Below are 17,174 nucleotides of genomic sequence, written 5' to 3'. Positions count from 1 at the left end.
AGTGGAAGTCAAAGCCGTATTGTTTGGGTAAATAGGCTTGATTGATAGTGTGTGTGTGTGTGTAATGTGTTCCATCATTACTCACCATGTCTAATTCTGCCTCCTTCTTGAAAGTTGAATAAGCCTCTTCATATCCATTGGAACGAAGATAATCAGCTATCGCTCGATTTCTGCAATAGGACAAAACAGCAATTAGTTAACTTGTTAAAAGCAGTAGAGATTAGAAGACGAGACAGACTTCATTTAGAGTCAGGGATGTGACTACAGGTAAAACAAATTAAATAAGCATGTCTGAATAACATGTAAATTGCATTGGTCTTTTGTTTGACATGCATTATAGAAAAATCACACGCACAGACCAATTTGGCACAGATAGCACATGTCTGCTGTCGATAATGAGATCTTGTTGCTCTGGGCAAATAATGGAGGAATCACTCCCCACAGAGTAGAGAGAAAATTAAAAGTAGCCTACTGTACACCACAGAAACAGCTGCATAGTTCAGACAGACAGCTATTCTATAAAATTCTTTATATTAGACGAGACAAGTGAAAGGTGAGCTAGCGGTAAGAGATGTGGAGATAAACCAGACAGAGAGGAGTCAGGCAGTCATTTCACTGTGTGACTCTTCCTCTGTTCAGGGTTGGGCCAATACACACACGTAACTGACCTGTGGGTGCAACCTGGAACTAAAGCCACGGCTGAGGCTAAATTTACCCACCCAGGGCTAGGTTATTTCAGTGCTAAAAGTCATTCAGCTGAAACGGTTGTCTGAACCAGGGTTTCCGTTAAGGAAATGTGGAGCAGGACATTAGACCGGCAACATTTTCAATTTATTGACATGCATTGGGTGCAACGTGCACAAGGCTGAAGGCCACACACAAATGGTTTGTTTCATAATGCAATTAGTGGGAAAACAGTTGTCAAAGTGCACGGCACATGCAAGCGGTTTCATGTGACCGATATGAAAATATCCATTGAAGAAGTAAAAAGGGAGCTCTAATAGGCTGCTTTGAAGCAAGGTAAGACATGCCTCAATATGTATTAAAACATTCAGGTTTCAAATAATTACATATACACAACATTACCAAAGGTATTTGGACACCTGCTAGTCGAACATCTCATTCAAAATCATGGGCATTAATATAGAGTTGGTCCCCCGTTTGCTGCTATAACAGCCTCCCCTCTGGGCAGGCTTTCCACTAGATGTTGGAACATTGCTGCGGGGACTTGCTTCCATTCAGCCACAAGAGCACTAGTGAGGTCGGGCACTGATGTTGGGCGATTAGGCCTAGCTTGCAGTCAGCATTCTAGTTCATCCCAAAGGTGTTCAATGAGGTTGGGGTCTGTGCAGATCAGTCAAGCTCTTCCACATTGATCTCGACAAACCATTTATGTAGGGACCTCACTTTGTAGACAGGGCATTGTCATGCTGAAACAGGAATGGGCTTTTCCCATGCCACAAAGTTTGAAGCACAGAATCGTCTAGAATGTCACTAGGTTGTGGTGTTAAGAATTCCCTTCACTGGGACTAAGGGGCCTAGTCCGAACCATTAAAAACAGCTCCACTATGCATTAGGGCAGGTAGCGTTCTCCTGGCATCCCCCAAACCCAGATTTGTCTGTCGGACTACCAGATAGTCAAGCGCCATTAATCACTCCAGAGAACGGGTTTCCACTACTCCAATGACAACGAGCTTTACACCACACCAGCTGACGCTTTGCATTGCACATGGTGATCTAAGGCTTCTGTGAGGCTTCTGGGCCACGGAAACCCATTTCATGAAGCTACCGACGAACAGTTATTGTGCTGACGTTGCTTCCAGAGGCAGTTTGGAACTCAGTAGTGAGTGTTGCAAATGAGGACAGACGATTTTTAAGCGCTACTCACTTCAGCACTCGGCAGTCCCGTTTTGTGAGCTTGTGTGGCCTACCACTTCGTGGCTAAGCCGTTGTTGCTCCTAGACGTTTCCACTTCACAATAACACCTTTTTTTCAGTTGACAAGGGAAGCTTTCGCATGGCAGAAGATGGACAAACTGACTTGTCGGAAAGGTGGCATCCTATAACGGTGCCACGTTGAAAGTCACTGAGCTCTTCAATAAGGACATTCTACTGGCAATGTTTGTCTACGGAGAGTGCATTGCTGTGTGCTTGATTTTATACACATGTCAGCAACGGGTGTGGCTGAAAGAGCTGAATCTACTAATTTGAAGGGGTGTCCACACACTGTACACAAGTATTTTTTTTAAATGCATACTGCCTCCAGTTCATTGCAAAATGGTGTGATGCACTGATGAAGCCTGCCTTCCATTGCCGTTTGATCTCTCTTACAAAACACAGGAATAGACTTCCGACTTCTGTGCAATCGAGACATGATTATTATTAATTTTTTTAAACATAGCTCCGACTGGGAAAAATAGTTTTGAACAGTCATCCAACTCGGGAACTCCGGCTTCTTTCTAGAGCTCCGACTTTCCGACCTGAAGATCACAGACATCATGATTTGACCTACTTTTTCCGGAGTCCCCAGCAGTCTCGAAAGCAGCGAAAGATACTGCAGTCTGTCTGACAGATTGTCCATTCAAAGGCTCTGTATCTGTACGCTCTACACATGTGATTAAAACAAATATACAGTACACACAGCAATTTAATTCCATTAAATTATACAAAGTAACTTAGACATAAGCATGGCCAGTCAAATGTATTTACCGCAATTGGTGAATAGCCTAATGCACATATGTCAGAGTCAAGGCCCGCGGGCCACATCCGGCCCGCAAGAAGGTTTTTTACGGCCCCTGGGATGATCTTGATTTATTATTAGAACCGGCCCGCAGCAAGCCGGCAGCCCGCAGATCTTTTACACGCACCAATACTACATTTCCCACAATGCAAAGGTGACGCACCGAGCAGTAGGCTGCTTCATTTCAATATTTATTGGCACAGCAGTCGTCAGCATCACAGTAAAATTAACTTTCAGATACCCATCAAAAATGGCAAAACGGAAGGTGGATACTGAGAACCGGGGGTTTCAAACAAGGTGGGAGTCGGAGTATATGTTCACGAAGGTAGCTGGAAAACCTGTGTGTCTTCTGTGTGGAGAAAGTGTGGCGGTACTGAAAGAGTATAATCTGAGACGACATTATGAAACGAAACACGCGGACAAAAACAAGAATATGGACATGGAACAAAGGCTACAAAAGGCAGAGGAATTAAAACGAGGCCTCAAATCTCGACAGGCTCTGTTCAAAAAAGCCAAATCACAAGGCCAGGCTGCTGTCAAGGCCAGTTTTATTTTGGCAGAAGAGATCGCTAAATCAGCCCGGCCATTTACGGAGGGGGATTTCATCAAAAACTGCATGATTAAAGTTTGTGACGAAGTTTGCCCAGAAAAAAGGCAACTCTTTTTAAATGTGAGTCTGAGCAGAAACACCATTGCCGAGAGAGTAGACCAGTTGTCCATCAATCTAAAAGAGCAGCTTGTGAAAAAGGGAAAAGATTTTATTGCATATTCCTTGGCTGTGGATGAGAGCACCGACATTTCTGACATTGCCCAGTTGTCAATTTTCATCCGCGGAGTGGACTCCAACCTAAGCGTGACAGAGGAGTTTTTGGCTTTACGTCCTATGCATGGCACAACTACGGGGCATGATTTGTATGAAGAGGTGTCAAGATGTGTAAATGAGATGGAGCTGCCTTGGGAAAAACTCGTGGGTTTGACAACCGACGGAGCACCTGCGATGTGTGGACACAGGAGCGGACTGGTGGCGAAGATACGGGAAAAGATGCAAGAGGAAAACGCGACAGGTGAGCTGACAGCTTATCATTGTATCATACACCAGGAAGCGTTGTGCGGTAAAGCCTTGAAAATGGAGCATGTAATGAGCATCATCACGCGCACAGTTAACTTTATCAGAGCCAAAGGTTTGAATCACCACCAGTTCAAGGCATTTCTGACGGAGTTAGAAACGGAGCATGGTGATTTGCCTTATCACACAGAGGTGCGATGGCTAAGCCAGGGAAAGGTGCTTCAAAGATGTTTCGAGCTTCGTGAGGAGATTTGTCTGTTCTTGGACAGCAAAGGGAAAGACACAACACAACTCCGAGACGAAATGTTTCTGTGTGAAATGGCTTTTCTGTGTGACATTACGAGTCATCTGAATGCAATAAACTTGCAGCTGCAGGGTCGGGATCGTGTCATCTCTGATATGTACAGTACAGTGAAGGCATTTAAAACCAAACTGACTCTGTGGGAGACGCAGATGCGGAAAGAAAATTTGAGCCACTTTCCCAGCTGCCAGACCATGAAAGAGAAGCTCTCTACCAGTGCGTTCCCGAGCACACAGTTGGCTGATAAAATAGGTATGCTTGCCGCTGACTTTCGACGCCGATTTGCTGACTTTGAAGCACAAAAAAGCAGGTTGGAACTGCTCGGTAACCCATTTGCTGTTGACGTGGAAAGCTCACCACCAAACCTCCAAATGGAGTTGATTGACCTCCAATGCAATGATGCACTGAGGGCAAAATATGCGGCAGTGGGTGCTGCGGAGTTCGCCCGTTTCCTCCCCGGCACAATGCCCCAGCTGCGCATCCAGGCTGCTCAAACGTTGTCTATGTTTGGCAGCACATACCTGTGTGAACAACTGTTTTCTTTGATGAACCTGAACAAAACATCACACAGAAGTCGACTTACTGCTGAACACCTCCACTCAATTCTGAGGATTTCTTCAGCTCAGAGCCTTACCCCGAACATTGATGAACTTGTGGAAAAGATGGGACACCACCAAGTATCACCCTCAACCTCAAACAAGTGAACATTACTGTGCAATCACATATTTAGAGTTTTTACTCAGTTCAAGTTTAAAAGTTAAAATTTAATATTTGTTTTCACTGCATGTTACTTCTCCTTAAACAAAGTGTTGTTTTTGATTAATAGATTTTTGCACTTTATTTTTTTGTATTTCAATCCAATTATATTTTAAAAATATTTCAGTTGAGTGGATGATAGAAAATTGCTATTATTGTTTTTTCTTTGAAGTAAATTTAGCCCACTTTTGCTAAAATAGAAAATATAGTCTACTGATGGTGCCTTGAATACCGGTTTATTTCATTTAATGTTCATGTTATGGGGATATTTATATAAAGGAAATTTGTCTTTTGTGTCTGTTGAAAATTAAAGATTACTGACAGAGCCATAAGAAAATATTGCTTTATTTATCTGATCATATTGTAATATATTTGTTAGGTTTTCAGTAGGTTCAATTAGGTTCACTAGACTATATGCGTCATTTAAAAAATTTTCAATGAACATTCGAACAGTCCGGCCCTCGTCTTGTAGCTGATTTTTTTATTTGGCCCTCCGTCCATTTGACTTTGACACCCCTGGCCTAATGAATGAATTGCCTAAAAAAAAGCATTATTTTGCAATGGGATTTTTTCTTTTCTTATTCTCTGACAATTAACCGACAAACGCCAGCTATTACTGGCTAACGGAAACCCTGGTCTGAATGGAATGAATTTACAGTGAGAACAGAATGTGAGTTTAAGTAGTAAAGTTCAATAGCTCGATAATAGGTGTCAAAGTTCAAGGAGGGCTTACTCTCACAGCGTTGTATGGTCTGGATGTGTGTGGGGGCATTGGGCAAGGCTATTCACCTGAGTGAGAAAATTGACCAATAAATAATTTTTTTAAAAGATGTTGGGCTTGGCAGACACACGGAGGCTGGCTGGCTTTAAAGTGGTGTGTGTGTGTGTGTGTGTGTATATGTTTGACAGTCTGTCAGGACAGCATGTAGCTGGCCTTTCAGCCTGACTGCACCCAGTGCCCCATGTACCACCCTGCACTCCCCCTATTCCCCTTCCACACCTCCTGTATCCCTGCCTACTCCCAGATGACAATAGCAGTGTGATTACAACTGAAGGTCAACAGGAGGTTATCGCTCATGTGACAGCCTGCTGCAGGTCTGGTGAGGAGGTTAGTGTGTTGTGTAAAAGAGTTAAAAGGGTGTGTGTTGTGACTGTGTGTACCGTGTTTCCCTAGCTCCACCCAGGCCCAGCAGACAGAGACAGAAACCCCTGAAGCATATTGGTTGTGCGTATGTACTAGTGTTATCCTGGGCTGCAACAGAACAGTCAGTCTTACTCTGGGGCTGCTTGCCGCAGCAGACAATGGTACACTGTGGGCCTCTCAGCTGAGACGGGCAAAACAAAAAGATCCTTGGTGTCATGTACACAGATATATTAAAAGAACAACCCAAACCAGCTACAGCCTGTTCTGGCCTCCAGAAAAGCACAAAACCCTGCACAAGGGTTTCCAGAGCCAAGCGAGAGATAGACATCACCCCATTTCTCATTTCAGATTCATTAAACCCTTACAGTACCACCAAGGATTGGTAAAACTAAGCCACGAGGGTGTCCTCGGATGGGGCCACAGTGTCTCCTGACCCCTCCTGTCTCAGCCTCCAGTATTTATGCTGCAGTAGTTTGTGTGTCGGGGGGCTAGGGTCAGTTTGTTATATCTGGAGTACTTCTCCTGTCCTATTCGGTGTCCTGTGTGAATCTAAGTGTGCGTTCTCTAATTCTCTCCTTCTCTCTTTCTTTCTCTCTCTTGGAGGACCTGAGCCCTAGGACCATGCCCCAGGAATACCTGACATGATGACTCCTTGCTGTCCCCAGTCCACCTGACCGTGCTGCTGCTCCAGTTTCAACTGTTCTGCCTTATTATTATTATTCGACCATGCTGGTCATTTATGAACATTTGAACATCTTGGCCATGTTCTGTTATAATCTCCACCCGGCACAGCCAGAAGAGGACTGGCCACCCCACATAGCCTGGTTCCTTTCTAGGTTTCTTCCTAGGTTTTGGCCTTTCTAGGGAGTTTTTCCTAGCCACCGTGCTTCTACACCTGCATTGCTTGCTGTTTGGGGTTTTAGGCTGGGTTTCTGTACAGTACTTTGAGATATCAGCTGATGTACGAAGGGCTATATAAATACATTTGATTTGATCACAGCCTGTCAGTTCAAATGGGAACAAATTAGTGATAGTGGGCAGAGCAAGCAAGGTGAGCAGAGCCAAGCACGAGCTAGCGAAATGCTATTGGCACGTTCTAACATTAATTTGCATATTTCCATTATGGAACGCCTACTCTGAAGTGCCCATGTGCAATAATTCGCCATGGCACTCCTTTAAATAAAAAAATAAAATAAGGCTTGTTTAAAGTCCACTCTGGATTCTAGTTTTGGGAACAGAAAACTGTATTGAGATCAAAATGTTTCATCTGTAAGAACATTTACAGATGATCAGCCAAAATGCATCTCGTTCCATCTTCTCCTGGCCAATGGGCTTCCTCTCACTACCATATTTGGTAGTGAGTGGAAACGCCAAGCTGATGCGTCACATTTTTACATCCGGTGAAATATCTGACCCCCATCCTCCATACAAGGGAAGATGGGGGCCAATTCATTATTCTACCTCAGCTAGGAACAAGATGTATCAATAAGAGCAACAGAGACTGGGAAGGACAAAAGCATTCTTGTATTGGCATCAGTCAAAAATCAAGATGCTGAAGTACTGCAGTGTCGGACTGTTGAGATCCAAGCTTTTCCCTCCTCACCCTGGCTCGACCTCTGGGAGGGATTATATTAAAAAACATACCAAATTCACTATGCGGCAAGAACAGACAAGAGAGAGAAGGGGCAAAAGAGGGAGAGAAAAAGGAGGAAGAGAAAACAGAGGGAAAAAGAAAAAGGGAGAGGGTGGGAGAGAGAAATGGGAAGAGGACTAACAGAGTGCAAGCACACTGGTCTCCATGGCTACCAGCCCACAGTGAGAAGAAACAGTGTGTGGCTGGTTGGTATCAGTGAGTGGGCCGCCATGGCCAGAGGTAACAAAAGACATCCTCGCTCAGAGTACATGCTGTATCTACAAACTGTTGTTTACCAATTCAACACACACACACACACAGATGTCACATATATCAACTATCCATCTAAAAACAGTGGTTGGCAAATAGATTACGTCATGCTGCTTACTTAGACAGCCAATACCCAACCCCACCCTTTTATAAAAAAAATAATAAAAAAATGACATGATCATGAGAAACTCCTCTAACAAGGATTTCACCAGCTATTGCACCAATGGGAGCGCAGACAAATTAGACAAAACGTATAACAACCCTAAACATAGGCTGAATGCAGCAGAGGGTGAAATGCTGCGATTCAAATGGCAGAGACAGGACAGTGAGAGCGGTTCCATGAAGAATATACAACAAACAGAGCAAGGAGATGCTGCATTAGCTCATACAGCGCAAGCCTGTTGCCAGCCAGCCAGCTTGTTGATCACATCACGTCCTGTTGAGCTAGCTCCGCACCACACACACCTGCTTCAAGAGCCCCGCCCAGAGCAGGCTCGCTGCTGCACAGCTTTCACACTGCACTATTTATTTTATTTTATTTAACCTTGAATTAACTAGACAAGTCAGCTACCTGCCGCCCCTAAATTCACTATGAAATTAATTTAGAAGCAAGGCAAAGCGCGACAGACCTGGTGCTGCATGTAATCAAGCATCTCAGAAGGATTGCTGATATAGAATCAGTTTGGTCTTTTAGATCATAATGAATAATATTACATGGACAGGGGGTGGACCGGATCCTAAATTAGCCTTCCAACTCAGAGAAACTTGTTACATACTGCCTAGTCTTACACCCTACAACAGCCCATAGAGTCAAAGACATGCACACATTTCAGTATACACTCACTCAGTCTTGATTGTGCCAATCATTACCAAGCCATGGGCTACTTAGCCATCTTCTTACTGGTCAATCAATCCAGGCTATAAAACCAGCTTTTCTGCTTCGCCAGCCAGGACACCATCTCTAACAAGGTTTCTCAAGTACACTTGACATCACAGCCGTAGACAAGATGTATAGATAGACCTGCTGAATATTTCAACACTAGCCTGTATCATTAAATGTTTTAAGCAATGAGGAACTGTGTCACATATAGAATTCTATTCCCTTTAGAATTTTATATCCATTTGTATATAGGTCAAGTCTTTGATCGTATATGCTGGTTGTGTGTGTAGGTATACCCTGCAGACCTGGTTTTAAAAAAGGTAGCTAGTATTCGTTTTCTTGACTGCCTGGATTACCAATTGTGTGGAATTTGCACTTTTAGGACTATTCCATTGCACCAGGCAAGCTCAATGACGTGCAGCTAAAGTATTTGAAAGATAACATGGTATTATTTGAACCCAAGTGTGGTATTGGCGTATTAAGGCTTCTATGTGGTAGACCTTAACTCTGAATAGGCTCAATGTTTTATGAGTTGCTCTGCGCTGCCTGCTGCTGTATATAGAGCATGATATCACAACCTGGGCTTGTTCTGGCTCAGTGTTACAGTGCTTCTCTCTCTGGCCTGTGAAATGATAACCTCAGTAGAAACAAACAGGGTGGAGGACCAGGCTCAGTACAGTTATAAAAAGACAAGGCCACTGACTGGCAGGCAGAGAAAGACATTACAGAAAGAGATAAACAATCAATAAATAGAAAATAGAATAAAAGCAATGTGAGAGCGCTCGCAAGAAGAAGTGGTGGGTTTCTTTATTACTTTCCCATCGCTGTTCTTGAGCAAAGAATGGGACTCTTTACAGCCCATAGTGTCCGGTGCTTGCCTGCTCTGAGTTGGAGGGATACATGGCTTAGTAGAGCGGTTAAGATCACGAAGCCATGATCACCCATGTGGAAGCCATGGAAGAGCAGCACTATTGTAAGGCACAGGAGTTACTCTGCCCACAGAGGGGGAGGGAAAGAGAAAACCAAGGGAGCGGGAAGCTTTCAAGACATTTCTATAACAAAGGATTGTGTGGAGCATGTGCCCATATTCTCTCTCCCCCTCTCTAACCATGATCCTTGTATGTACTGTACTCAACAGTTCTCTGAGTGTGTAGGAAAGGCCTTGTTGCCTCTAACATTCAGGAGTTTGAACCAATTATATAAAAGGATTGGGTCATTACAGTTGTATCCCTGGGCAACCATAAATGTCCATGAAAAAGACAAGTCAGTCATATGAATTCTGTCCAGTTAAATGCATCTGATAGGTGGGGTTGGGCTACTGCAGACTCGCATCCAAAATAGCTCCCTATTCCCTATTAGCGTACTACTTTTGAGCAGTGTCTTATAGGGCTCTGGTATGGGGAATAGGGAGCTCTGGCCTAATGCAGTGCACTATGTAGGGAATAGCGTACCATGAGACTGACCCCATGTCTATGTCATTAGACAGCAGCAATTAACAGTCTTCTTACCTGCAGACATCCAGCAATTAACCCTTGGCCTACAACGGTAGCGTCACTGTGGAAATCTAATTAACATTAAAAAAATACCAATTTGTTTATTTCAGCTAGAGATATGTTTCTCAATCCACCGATATTGCTCTTCAGCATCTGCGGTGAAAGGTGGCAGAGCTAGAGCGGTGTTTGTCAGACCATGAGACATCCCGAAAAATCGTTATTCTCATGAAAACGTCTGTAGCGTTTGAAATTATTCCAGAGGGCGACTCAAAACAACGCTGCCGGAGGAGAGGGGCCAGAGCGGTCTCCTAGTGAGGCTTCGGATGCACGCACACCATGCAGCGCTTCAGAGTAAATTACTCGCTAACGTCCAGTCCCTAGTTAAAGTTTCACTTTTAGATGAATAGCGTGCCATAGTGAACTGCCTTCTACTCTGTCCCATATGCTAATATATGCATATTATTATTAGTATTGGATAGAAAACACTGACATTTCTAAAACTGTTTGAATGATGTCTGTGAGTATAACAGAACTCATATGGCAGGCAAACCTGAGAAAAATCCAACCAGGAAGTGAGACATCTGAGGTTTGTAGTTTTTCAAAGCTTGGCCTACCGAACACACAGTGAGATATGGATGAGGTTGGACTTCCTAGGGCTTCCACGAGATGTCAACTGTCTTTTGAAACTTGAATGAGGATTCTACATTTAAGGAGGGGCTCATGAGACCTGTTTGAGTCAGTGGTCTGGCAGAGAGCCTTGGTCTCATGACACGCGCTCCCGACAGAGTTACCTCGCGTTCCAGTCCTTTTTCTGAAGACAAAGGAATTCCCCGGTTGGAACATTATTGATGTTATATGTTAAAAACATACTAACGATTGATTCCATACATTGTTTGACATGTTTCTAAAGGACTAATGGACTGTAACGGAACTTTGAGTTTTGTCTGGACGAAGTGCCTGCGCCTCATGAAGATGGATTACTGGGCTGAACACGCTAACAAGTGGCTATTTGGACATAAATGGAACAAAATGTGAATATTTATGGTGTTATTTCTAACTTTGTTGATTCCAAAATGGCGACTATTCCTCTGGTTGTTTTGGGGTCTGAGCGCAGTTCTCAGATTATGCTTTTTCCGTAAAGATTTTTTGAAATCTGACAGTGGTTGCATTAAGGAGAAGCATATCTTTAATTCTGTGAATAACACTAGGATCTTTTATCAATGTGTATTTTTAGTATTTCTGCAAAATCACTGGATGTTTTGGAATCAAAACATTACATTGGCACCTTACGTGCAGTAAACAGATTTTTGGATATAAATATGCACATTATCGAACAAAACATACATGTATTGTGTAACATGATGTCCTATGAGTGTCATATGATGAAGATCAAAGGTTAGTGATTAATTTTATCTATATTTCTGCTTTTTTTACTCCAATCTTTCACTGGAAAAGTGGCTGTTCTTTTGACTTGGCTATGACCTAACAATCACGTTGTGCTTTCACTGTAAAGCATTTTTGAAATCGGACACGATGGGTAGATTAACAAGATGTTTATTTAATTTGCTGTATTGGACTTGTTAATGTGTGAAAGTTACATATTTGTAAAAAATATTTTTGAATTTCGCACACTACCTTTTCAGCGGAATGTTGTCGAGGTGTTCCGCTAGCGGAAGCAAATTTCAGAGTGACAACTAAAAATACAACATCCTAACATTAAACATTCTTGAAAATGCAAGTGTCTTACATCCTTCAAAAGATTCGAATCTTGGTAATCAAACTACGTTTTCCAATTTAAAATAGCTATTAGACAACAAATACCATGCTTTTGTTTAAGAGCAATCAACAACAGAAACATTTTCCGCCATGACAGTTTACACATTCACATCTGAAGGTAAAATTATGACTTACATTCTGATATCTTGCTCTTATTTCTCTTCCCGAGGGTCCCAGTGATCAAATGAAGTGCCGTTTTCTTTGATAAAATCTATTGCTTATAGCTTATAGCTTAAATCTAAACATTTTGTAACCCGTTTGTGCCGTGATTTCCATCTCAATCAATTTTTTACGGAGCATTCGACAATTACACACGGTAAACCATCGTTTATCTAGTCATGGTTGGTTTCAGTGCATTCCTCTGGATGTTTGCAACACAGCCAAACGTCATTGGTTTTTTTGCGGGGAGAATTAACCGAAGTGAACTGATTTGAAGACAACGAGCAATGACTACCTTACGGACCAATCATTTTAGCAAAGCTTCATTGATGGACTGTATTTCTGCCCAATGATCTTCTTGAAATCTTGCTGGGTAGATAGCCAATGAGCTGAGGTAAACGCCAGTATGTAATGGTTTTGGGTTGGAGCACCATTCCTTGTTTGATATCGCATGTGTAACGAACTCCATTCTCGCCTTGACGATCAGAGGAGTTGCTGTGAGGCTTGTTACGCGCAGCTGTATTTCGGAAAGTTGTATTTTCAACGATTTCATTGAAGACATCATGGCGAATAAATAAGGAAAAGCGAAGTCAAAGTCTAAAGTGAAAGTGAAAAAGTGGAAGTGAGAGATTTTTTGCTTGAGGAATCTTTGAGTGTTATGATTCAAAAAGGAACTGAGGAGCTGTTTCTGCAAGGACAGGACGTACTTCTGGACGGGTAAGTGCTAATGCCGTTTTATGAAATATATTTTTTTTAAATTTGTAATGAAATGTGTGGTTTGTTTGTGTATATATATATACACATACACACACACACATACACATATATATATATACACACATATATATATACATATATATATATATATATATATATATACACACACACACACACACACACACACATATATATATACATATATACACACACACATACATATATATACATATATATACACACATACATATACATATATATACACATATATACATATATACACACACATATACATATATATACATATACATATATATATACACACATATACATATATATACACACACATATACATATATATATACACACATATACATATATACACACATACACACATACACACACACATATATATATATATACACACACACACACACACATATACATACACACACGTGCCTTGCGAAAGTATTCGGCCCCCTTGAACTTTGCGACCTTTTGCCACATTTCAGGCTTCAAACATAAAGATATAAAACTGTATTTTTTTGTGAAGAATCAACAACAAGTGGGACACAATCATGAAGTGGAACGACATTTATTGGATATTTCAAACTTTTTTAACAAATCAAAAACTGAAAAATTGGGCGTGCAAAATCATTCAGCCCCCTTAAGTTAATACTTTGTAGCGCCACCTTTTGCTGCGATTATAGCTGTAAGTCGCTTGGGGTATGTCTATCAGTTTTGCACATCGAGAGACTGACATTTTTTCCCATTCCTCCTTGCAAAACAGCTCGAGCTCAGTGAGGTTGGATGGACAGCATTTGTGAATAGCAGTTTTCAGTTCTTTCCACAGATTCTCGATTTGATTCAGGTCGGGACTTTGACTTGGCCATTCTAACACCTGGATATGTTTATTTTTGAACCATTCCATTGTAGATTTTGCTTTATGTTTTGGATCATTGTCTTGTTGGAAGAGAAATCTCCATCCCAGTCTCAGGTCTTTTGCAGACTCCATCAGGTTCTTCCAGAATGGTCCTGTATTTGGCTCCATCCATCTTCCCATTCATTTTAACCATCTTCCCTGTCCCTGCTGAAGAAAAGCAGGCCCAAACCATGATGCTGCCACCACCATGTTTGACAGTGGGTATGGTGTGTTCAGTTGTGTGCTTTTACGCCAAATATAACGTTTTGCATTGTTGCCAAAAAGTTCAATTTTGGTTTCATCTGACCAGAGCACCTTCTTCCACATGTTTGGTGTCTCTCCCAGGTGGCTTGTGGCAAACTTTAAACAACACTTTTTATGGATATCTTTAAGAAATGGCTTTCTTGCCACTTTTCCATAATGGCCAGATTTGTGCAATATACGACTGATTGTTGTCCTATGGACAGAGTCTCCCACCTCAGCTGTAGATCTCTGCAGTTCATCCAGAGTGATCATGGGCCTCTTGGCTGCATCTCTGATCAGTCTTCTCCTTGTATGAGCTGAAAGTTTAGAGGGACGGCCAGGTCTTGGTAGATTTGCAGTGGTCTGATACTCCTTCCATTTCAATATTATCGCTTGCACAGTGCTCCTTGGGATGTTTAAAGCTTGGGAAATCTTTTTGTATCCAAATCCGGCTTTAAACTTCTTCACAACAGTATCTCGGACCTGCCTGGTGTGTTCCTTGTTCTTCATGATGCTCTCTGCGCTTTTGACGGACCTCTGAGACTATCACAGTGCAGGTGCATTTATACGGAGACTTGATTACACACAGGTGGATTGTATTTATCATCATCATTAGTCATTTAGGTCAACATTGGATCATTCAGAGATCCTCACTGAACTTCTGGAGAGAGTTTGCTGCACTGCAAGTAAAGGGGCTGAATAATTTTGCACGCCCAATATTGTGTTGAGGACTTCCAAAGGGTGTACTGCTTTTTTTTTTTTGTAAACTTTTTTGTTGGTGTGTGTGTGTGTGTTAGAATTGCTTTTTGATATGTTGTATATAGTTATTTGCACTGATGTATATAGTTAATTTCACTAATTCGGCCACTTGGGTACATTTGGGCAACTTGTGTGGGACACCTGGGTGACTTCATGCTACATTTTTTATTTTTATTTCACCTTTATTTAACCAGGTAGGCAAGTTGAGAACAAGTTCTCATTTACAATTGCGACCTGGCCAAGATAAAGCAAAGCAGTTTGACAGATACAACAACAGAGTTACACATGGAGTAAAACAAACATACAGTCAATAATAAAGTATAAACAAGTCTATATACAATGTGAGCAAATGAGGTGAGAAGGGAGGTAAAGGCAAAAAAGGCCTTGGTGGCAAGGTAAATACAATATAGCAAGTAAAACACTGGAATGGTAGTTTTGCAATGGAAGAATGTGCAAAGTAGAAATAAAAATAATGGGGTGCAAAGGAGCAAAATAAATAAATAAATTAAATACAGTTGGGAAAGAGGTAGTTGATAGGGCTAAATTATAGGTGGGCTATGTACAGGTGCAGTAATCTGTGAGCTGCTCTGACAGTTGGTGCTTAAAGCTAGTGAGGGAGATAAGTGTTTCCAGTTTCAGAGATTTTTGTAGTTCGTTCCAGTCATTGGCAGCAGAGAACTGGAAGGAGAGGCGGCCAAAGAAAGAATTGGTTTTGGGGGTGACTAGAGAGATATACCTGCTGGAGCGCGTGCTACAGGTGGGAGATGCTATGGTGACCAGCGAGCTGAGATAAGGGGGGACTTTACCTAGCAGGGTCTTGTAGATGACATGGAGCCAGTGGGTTTGGCGACGAGTATGAAGCGAGGGCCAGCCAACGAGAGCGTACAGGTCGCAATGGTGGGTAGTATATGGGGCTTTGGTGACAAAACGGATTGCACTGTGATAGACTGCATCCAATTTGTTGAGTAGGGTATTGGAGGCTATTTTGTAAATTACATCGCCAAAGTCGAGGATTGGTAGGATGGTCAGTTTTACAAGGGTATGTTTGGCAGCATGAGTGAAGGATGCTTTGTTGCGAAATAGGAAGCCAATTCTAGATTTAACTTTGGATTGGAGATGTTTGATATGGGTCTGGAAGGAGAGTTTACAGTCTAACCAGACACCTAAGTATTTGTAGTTGTCCACGTATTCTAAGTCAGAGCCGTCCAGAGTAGTGATGTTGGACAGGCGGGTAGGTGCAGGTAGCGATCGGTTGAAGAGCATGCATTTAGTTTTACTTGTATTTAAGAGCAATTGGAGGCCACGGAAGGAGAGTTGTATGGCATTGAAGCTTGCCTGGAGGGTTGTTAACACAGTGTCCAAAGAAGGGCCGGAAGTATACAGAATGGTGTCGTCTGTGTAGAGGTGGATCAGAGACTCACCAGCAGCAAGAGCGACCTCATTGATGTATACAGAGAAGAGAGTCGGTCCAAGAATTGAACCCTGTGGCACCCCCATAGAGACTGCCAGAGGTCCGGACAACAGACCCTCCGATTTGACACACTGAACTCTATCAGAGAAGTAGTTGGTGAACCAGGCGAGGCAATCATTTGAGAAACCAAGGCTGTCGAGTCTGCCGATGAGGATGTGGTGATTGACAGAGTCGAAAGCCTTGGCCAGATCAATGAATACGGCTGCACAGTAATGTTTCTTATCGATGGCGGTTAAGATATCGTTTAGGACCTTGAGCGTGGCTGAGGTGCACCCATGACCAGCTCTGAAACCAGATTGCATAGCAGAGAAGGTATGGTGAGATTCAAAATGGTCGGTAATCTGTTTGTTGACTTGGCTTTCGAAGACCTTAGAAAGGCATGGTAGGATAGATATAGGTCTGTAGCAGTTTGGGTCAAGAGTGTCCCCCCCTTTGAAGAGGGGGATGACCGCAGCTGCTTTCCAATCTTTGGGAATCTCAGACGACACGAAAGAGAGGTTGAACAGGCTAGTAATAGGGGTGGCAACAATTTCGGCAGATAATTGCCATGTAGCTCACCCATTCCTGAAGTTATCAGTCTGAAACTTTGCACACCTACAGTTGCCCTCTTGTGTTATCCATCAAAATTATCTCCAGCATCCTATTCTAGTACATGTGAAAGATACTACAGCAATAAAAAACAGAAAACGTATGCTCTTTCTCTTTTCTTCCATCAGATCTACTGTGTTATATTCTCCTACATTCAATGAACATTTCCACAAACTTCAGAATGTTTCCATTCAAATGATAACAAGAATATGCATATCCTTGCCTCTGGGGCTGAGCTACAGGCAGTTAGATTAGGG

The 17,174-nt window shown here is 42.4% G+C and overlaps 1 protein-coding gene across 4 annotated transcripts in view; it reads right to left on the bottom strand.

The window, feature by feature from the left end:
• Positions 1 to 17,174, bottom strand: part of LOC110503872 (lissencephaly-1 homolog A) — an 83,637-nt gene that overhangs the window by 25,173 nt on the left and 41,290 nt on the right. For all 4 annotated transcript variants that reach the window (XM_036962036.2, XM_036962034.2, XM_036962037.2 and 1 more), the window contains exon 3: positions 86 to 170. In XM_036962036.2, the coding sequence (XP_036817931.1) occupies positions 86 to 170 (85 nt within the window). The remainder of the gene's footprint in view (positions 1 to 85; positions 171 to 17,174) is intronic.

The sequence above is a fragment of the Oncorhynchus mykiss genome, chromosome 24 (genome assembly GCF_057628025.1).
Source record: "Oncorhynchus mykiss isolate SJ-2025 chromosome 24, ASM5762802v1, whole genome shotgun sequence".
NCBI lineage: Eukaryota > Metazoa > Chordata > Actinopteri > Salmoniformes > Salmonidae > Oncorhynchus > Oncorhynchus mykiss.
Note: the sequence above shows the minus strand (reverse complement) of the source record. Positions and strands in the feature narration are given on the sequence as shown.